This window comes from Sinocyclocheilus anshuiensis, unplaced genomic scaffold (genome assembly GCF_001515605.1).
Source record: "Sinocyclocheilus anshuiensis isolate Anshui unplaced genomic scaffold, SAMN03320099.WGS_v1.1 scaffold517, whole genome shotgun sequence".
Taxonomy (NCBI): Eukaryota; Metazoa; Chordata; class Actinopteri; order Cypriniformes; family Cyprinidae; genus Sinocyclocheilus; species Sinocyclocheilus anshuiensis.
In genome coordinates, this window is record NW_015536535.1 from 2,198,297 (window position 1) to 2,206,254 (window position 7,958).

Consider the following 7,958-nt stretch of genomic DNA (forward strand, 5'->3'; position numbering starts at 1 on the left):
ACTGTACAATGAAGTGGTGGGACCAGTAGAGGTTCTAAACATCACAAATTGAAATTTTGGACAGACTTCAAATCTGGGAAAGTGGAGTAGATATTTTTTTTTTTTCATTTTGATTGTTTCTTGTGTCTTATTTGCGATTTATTATTTATTAAAAACAGAAGCCCTAGCCTAGAGCATTCTAATGTGATTGCAGCCTAAATCAGCTGAGCTTTGAGATTTTATTTATTTATTAAGTTATTGTTATTTACTACAACAAAATAATACCCTTAATTTGAACACTGTCTCCACCTAACCAATATTACTGCAAAATTGTCACAGTAACCAATCCCAAAATCAAAAGCAATGGTGCTTTTGGCACATTTTAGTTTACACATATGATCCACATGAAAAGTAGCACAAAAAAAAAATCATGTTACAAAAATATGTATTTATGATCAGTCATTGCTCATTTCCAAGTCCTCAAATTCTCATTACCATTTTTAACATCAGCATACACACAGACAGACACACAACTGTAAGCTCCTCTCATGCCGGATGAAGTGTCATCTTTGTGACAGTGTGTGTGTTTGTGGAGAAGAGGGTGTGTGCGGTTTAGTGTGTGGTTTGCTGGGACAGTTTGTTGCTGAGAAAGTGAGTCTTCATGCTGATGGTCTGACAGAACATTCATTTGGACAAGTAGAAATAATACATGAATGACTCTCTGGAGCCCACAACTGAGTGTCTGTCTGTTAGTAACCATTTTAGCAGACGTTTCCCAAGCCTTCGGCACATACGCAATGGAGTACATTAAAGTCTTCATAAATCCAGTCTTTACTCGTGCCAGACATGTCCTGACCTAACACAGACAGATCAGCAGATCAGGAGAAAAAAAAACACAGTGGGGCATCATCCAACACAACCCTGTTGTTTAAAATCACGGCATGACTGTAAGTCAGATATCTGAGTGACGGCAGCCATCTTGGAGGATTCTGGAATGGCAGCCTTGGGAGGAGACCACTGATTTATGATTCTGACCGAACCTGTTCTGCAACCTGGACATCTCTGCTTCTCACAGACCCTTTTCCAGACCTGGTCCAGAGGGACCACCATGAATGCTGGATTATGTACTGATATATTTTCTCAGACATCTTTGAAGTAATAAGACACATTCGAACAGAAGACTTAATTCATGTTGCAGCAATGACCAAACCATATCATTAAGTCACAGAATGAGTCACAGGGTGGAGTTTGAATCAATTTGAGAGTTTGAGATTATTCATATTAAACACTTTTGGGCACTCACTTGGATGAAAAACATTGAAGAATCACTTGATTCTTTGCCTGTCATTAAAGGAGACAGAGTTGTGACAGTCTCTGGTGATGCTTCCCTTCTGTGTGATTTTGATCTCATATGTCTGTCGCAAGCTTCTGCTTTATACCACAACTGAAGTAAAGTGCTCGGGGGTTTGCCACAGTGTAACCTGAACCCTAATTACACACATCTCAGATATATCCAAAACAAATCAAAAGAGATCACATGCACGCAAATGCACTCAAATCCCAGCTGCTGTAACTGTCTGAAGTCTGCTGGACAGCGATCTAGCAGAACAGTCTCTGTGATTGATACTGGCTATTTCACTCATGACTGTGGTAGGGGGGAATGAGGAGAGTGTGTGAGCGTGTGTGTAAGAAAGAAGAGCAGGAAAGTTTGATCATTTATTTTGTAGCTTTTGTAGCTTATATGACCATGGTCGTGTTTAGAACATTGTGTTTTTAATTGCTCCGTCTTTTTATAACAATTAAATCATTATGAACAATAAAATCATTATGAAACAAAACTGTTCATGAAACCACAATAAGAAGGTAGCAGTAATTAAGAAGAATACTTTTTTTTTTTTCACATTTTTTGAAAAGGTGAAATTATATCAAATACAAAGCTGCCTTCTGCAACATATTTGTATTTAACTTATTACAGGCTAATTAATAGTTTTACAGAAAAAGAAGAAAAAGCTATAAAATCATTATAAAACACAAAACTGTTCGTGAAACCGCAGTGAAAAGGTAACATGCAATAGTAGTAGTAATAACAATAATACTTTATTGTTATTAATAAAAACATAAGTTAAAATCTATGTAATTTATGTAAAACATGATATTCCACCCTCACATTTATGAAAAAATACTAAAGAACAAAGTTGAACTGAATTTAAAAGGGTTTTGAACTAGGTCATTTAAATCAATATACAAATCGTTGCTAGAGAAAACAAGCATTTTTGTAAATGGACTTTTAAGTCAAAACCTAATAGGTCCTAAAATATAGCCCTTGTGACAACTAGCCCCAGTCTCCCCTACAGGAAGCCAAAGTTCTTTGTTCCATTCTAGATTCTGCTGTAAGCATCACCTGTTTTAGGATCTGAATTATAAATGATACATCAAAACCCTCTAAAGGAAAATAACCGGTTAATGCAATTTGTCAAGTTTATATATTAAATCTAATTAATTACACTTAACAGCCACTTTGCAAACACACTGTCGTTACAGCATCTTCTCCCACAAGAGTGTGGAGGTGTGTGTGTGTGTGTAGTGAAAGAAAGAGCCCAGTGTGTTTGCTGTTCTATATTATCTGTGTTTCTCGTGGGACCTCTAAAGTGTTACACAGCTCATGTGCACACAGGAAAACCAGATGAACAGAATAAATCTCATACTCTGTCTGCCCTTCGCCGCAGGATACCACCACTACAGCGGTTTAAGAAACAAACTGTTCGCCAGGTTGGCCCCGTGCATGCTGGGAAAGAAAGGGGCTTGTGAGGCTTTTGATTGGATGAGGCAGCCACTGGCAGGACACACTCACTCTAAGGTCCACAGGGGTGTCAATAAACCCCTGTAATCACCGGTTAGCCGGACGCTCCAGACGTTCATCACTCGCTACAAAGAGCTTATTCACTGAGCCAAGGGCAAAAAAAAAAAGCATGTTTAAATCAAATTCTTATCAGTGTTATTTATCATGGAGATACATGAAAGGCCGCTAAAAGGTTGGGGGTCCTTTTGAGTGGTTAATTACTTTTAATAACAAGATTTTAAATGACATTATGACTGATAGGCTTTACTGTGAAGCCAAAATCTTTCATTTGTATTTGTATGACTTCTATTTCATCTAAAATTACATGAACCCACAGCTTTGACTTGAAAAAATTAAAAGCAGAAAATACTGACCGTATGTGTGACAAAATGACTGTCTTCTGTTTACACAATGAATATCATGTTGTTGTTTTTTTTGCTCCAGGCGATGCTGCTAAGTAAAGATGGACAGTATCTGCTGTCTGGAGGAGATGCAGGAGTTCTCAGCGTGTGGCAGATCCATGATCTCAAACAGCTCTTCGCTTACCCAGGATGTGATGCTGGAATACGCTCGATGGCTATGTCACATGACCAAAGGTAGCATACATGAAGACACCAACTAAGTTCTTGTGTCTTTTCTAGACTAATGATAAAAAGATATAAATAACAATATCTCCGTTTTGACATAGGGAAGAGCAGGGATAATTGTAACATTTTATAAATACACAATTCAATCCAGTAGTTCTTAGCAAAATAACACACATTTTTAGCAATGGCCACAGATGTGAATTCATTCAAAATAGACAAGTTTCTTCAAAACATACATAAACTACTGTTCAAAAGTAGAGTTAGACTGTGTAATATTATTTCTTGTTTTTGAAAAAAAGTCTTATGCTCGCCTAAGCTGCATCAAAACTACAGTAAAAACGGTAATATTGTGAATATTATTAAAATGTAAAACAACTGTTTCCATATTTTAATACATTGAAAAATCAAATGCATTCCTGTGATGGCAACGCAGCCATTACACTAGTCTTCAGATTGGTGACATGATCCTTCAGAAATCATTTGCATATGACTTTGTGCTGAAGAAACATTTATTGTTATTATCAACGTTGAAAACAGTTGTGCTGCTTAATATGTTTGTGGGAATTTTTTTAATTTCGTTCTTTTTAAAAAAAAAATCTTACTGATCCCAAACTTTTGAATGGCAGTGTATGTTTTTGAGTTGTTTCTGGTCTCATTTGCTACATTACAAAAGAATTAAAAAAGTTTCCATTTACTTCTTCCAGAAAAGGATCCAGTAAAAATGAAAATGGAATATAAAAAATACAATTAAATTAAATACATAAAGTATTGGTCTGGATTGTTGTATCTGTACATGTACTGTAGTCTGAGGATGAGTCTAGTATTTCATTTACTTCTAGTTTCTAGTTTTTATATCAGACTTGATTATGTTGTATAACTGGCATGAGTAATGACTGCTGACATATTAAAGACGTTTGAGACAAAAGGTCTAAATAAAAATAAATATACAAAAAAAAAAAATATATATATATATCTGGAATAAGCAGAAACCAAAATGTTACAGCTGTCTTTGCTCTCCCATAAATGAACTCTGCAGTCATAATATCAGTCTAATATTTATCGGACACTTTTCTGTCTCCCTCTCTTTGTCCTCTTCACTGCTGTGCAGATGCATCATCACTGGAATGGCGTCTGGTAGCATTGTTCTGTTCTACAATGACTTCAACAGATGGCACCATGAATACCAAACTAGATACTGACCCAGTGACGACAGAGGGAACACAGCAGCCCTGCCACTGTTCATAAAGGCACTACCAATAGTCATGAATGTATTCTAAATATTTAAAGAAGCAGAACTATTTTTTAAAGATGGCATTGCTATATTTTGTAGATCTTATGGAATTTCTTGCTATATAAATCCTAGGGGAGGGGTTATATACCTAATATTTGGAGAGCAAAAAATGATTTTTAGCTGTAAAAGTCTATTTTCACCTTTGTGCTGAAAAAGACTTGTCTGAGTGGTCAGTAGCTAAAGACTATATTTACTTATAGTGTCTATGGATAGATGATTTTGAGTTTGCTTTTGTTTTTTTCCTTTCTTTATTTGATGTGATTATTTGGACAGCCTCTAACGTCTTGATTTGTAGTTCAGTAGTTCAGTTCCTGAAGCTAACAGGAAGCTGCCTCATTTTTTGGGAGAAATAAATGACTCCGCCAAATGGAACTATTCGATTATATCCATAGATTAAATAGATAGCTGTTTGCAGACATATCAAGGCATCCACTTTAAATGTCCACTTTATGAATGGAAAAGTGGCTTCTTTTCAAATGAGAGCATTTCTGAAGGTTTTTTTTTTTAGTGATTGTTCGTTAAACATGAATGGACCTCTTATGTGATCATCTAATGATGTCACTTTATAAACTGAAGGGGCGGATTCTGCATATGAAGGGAGAGTAATTTAGAAATTATATGAATAATCTTCATGGTTGGTAAGAAGTGATTTGGGGTGTGTTTGTATATCTATGTTTTTTTGTTTGTTTGTTATGAGTTCCATGTCTAAGTGTTCCAGAGCTAAACCATTTTTTCTTTTCTTTGAGGAGATGCAAGTGATAACAATAGAGGGAGGAGAGCAAAAATATATTAATATCCATTTAAAGTGTTATCATATAGACCTTTTGAAATTTCACCATTGTGCTTTTACCCTTAAGTGTATGCAGACGTGAATGTGGGCAGAGCGTAATAATATGGTACACTAGTATCTGTTAGATGAGATCAAAACTGATCTTGGAAGAAAAAATTACAACATTTCACTATATATTATTACTCATAAAACAGCTCAAAATATAACCCCATAGATTACACTCAGGGCAAGCAGGGGTCTGTCAAATTACAAAGAAGAGTTTATTTCTTGGTTTAAGTCAACTGTGGTGTGATTCTGATGTTGACAAATGTTGTCTGATTCCTTATGTTTGCTTTTGTTTTGTTTTTAATAGCTGTTGCTGTCTTTACTCTTATGTCATGTTATATCTTAGCAAAATGGCAATCAGGTTGGAACGAGCGTCGTATTGACGTGTGTGATGAACTCAATAAAATGGCATTTTGTACCAATAAAAAATGTTTCAAATCTTGTATTTTTTGTAAAGACATACAGATCTGGCGGATCTAGGAAATAGTGAAACAGTGCTATTTTAGGATCATTGATGTACTATTGAAGTATTTTAATATTTGGAATTAGATGTTAAAATTTTAGTAACTGTTTTTGTCATTTTTAGGTTTTTAAAATGTCTATATAGTTTTTAAGTTGTTACTTTATTTATTTTGAACGGTTTTAGTTTGTAAATTTGATAAAACTGGCAGAATTACAGGTCCAAGTTCATTTGGCAGCAATAAATCACATGCAGTATTTTGTGTGTCCGCTAGAGGTCATTATGGACAACAAATACACCTGCTTCACTTTAGTAGCTCAAATAATAGAAACCACAAGACCTGACGCCAAGAAAATCCTAATGAGGGTGTCACACAAAGGAGACGCTCAAAATGTGCAGTGATGGGAAGCTCCAGAAAAAAAACGCACTGCAATATTGAATTATAGAGCAATAATATCATGTTTTATGCACGGAAACATGAATAAGACAAGATAAGACCAAATTATTCAGACTCTAGTAGTTTAGGTTTTCAGTCACTCAAGAGCTTAGAAATTAGAACATATGTGACCCTGGAGCACAAAACCAGTCTTAAGTCGCTGGGGTATATTTGTAGCAATAGCCAAAAATACAGTGTATGGGTCAAAATTATTGATTTTTCTTTTATGCCACAAATCATTAGGATATTAAGTAAAGATCATGTTCCATGAAGATATTTTGTACATTTCCTACTGTAAATATATTAAAACTTAATTTTTGATTAGTAATATGCATGGCTAAGGACTTCATTTGGACAACTTTAAAGGCGATTTTCTCAGTATTATGATTTTTTTGCACCCTCAGATTCCAGATTTTCAAATAGTTGTATATCGGCCAAATATTGTCCTATCCTAACAAACCATACATCAATGGAAATCTTATTTATTCAGATATTATATATTATATTATATATTTCGAAAAATTGACTATGACTGTTTTTTTGGTCCGTGGTCACATATGTTAAATCATCTGTATCACAAGGGCATAAGTTTGATTTTGATTTGGTTGAGACATGAAAGAGATTTATATTCTCAGTTTTTAAGTTGCCATGTTCCTGAGACGATACATAATTTTGATGATATAAACCAACAACAGGTTAGCAGAAGATATAAAGTTCATCAGTGAAGGTGTCTAATGTTTCTAAATTTTGTAGTCACTACTTTGTAGTTATTCAGTGTCTGCTTGTACATATGTTGTGATTTTTATTTATTTTACAATCACTTTGGCACTAATTTTAGAGCCATGATGTCTTTTTTTCAAAACAAAACCTTCACTTCTAACATAGGCTGTCCAATGTTCAAAATGATGTATTGTGCATTCACATCAGAAACCTCACACTTGCAGAATTATTGGTTCAGATAACTCATGAAGTATCATAGGAACAATAATTTAGATGACCTACACGCAAGAGACCAGTAGTTTCACTGTGTTATTGGTCATACTATTATTAAATTTTGTTGTACAAAATATGTGATACACATTTTATTATAGTCATGTCAATACATCACTATAAAAACACTAGAGAGAATACTACAGACAGGTTTTCATTCATATGTGTAGATCTGAGTGTATGTTGTAGAATGCTAGCACTTCAAGCAGACAATGTGCATATAAACAAAAACAGAATAATGAGACTACAGCGTATAATAGTGTAATGAGACCACAAGTGAGACTACAGATGTTTCCGGTTTCTACAGTAATAATAGGTAGATGTTTGAGGGGTTCATCATTTGTATTGTCAGTCAAATTGACTCAGCAGACGAGCTGCACAAAAACTGCCAAGCACATTGGTAAGAAATAATAAAAATAACCCAATAAAATGACTGAACAAAACCCCAGCAGGTTTTTTACACTGGTTTTTGGATTATTGAAGAAAATAAGCTCTGTGACCAAAAAAAGTTTTTTTTTTTTTAAATTATGATAATCATCAA

General features: G+C 34.7%; 1 protein-coding gene across 6 annotated transcripts in view; it reads left to right on the plus strand.

The window, feature by feature from the left end:
* Positions 1–5,960, plus strand: part of LOC107695599 (lipopolysaccharide-responsive and beige-like anchor protein) — a 274,449-nt gene extending 268,489 nt beyond the window's left edge. For all 6 annotated transcript variants that reach the window (XM_016495624.1, XM_016495602.1, XM_016495617.1 and 3 more), the window contains 2 exons: positions 3,263–3,414; positions 4,514–5,960. In XM_016495624.1, coding sequence (XP_016351110.1) covers positions 3,263–3,414; positions 4,514–4,604 — 243 coding nt within the window. In that variant the 3' untranslated portion in view covers positions 4,605–5,960. The remainder of the gene's footprint in view (positions 1–3,262; positions 3,415–4,513) is intronic.
* Positions 5,961–7,958: the final 1,998 nt, after the last annotated feature.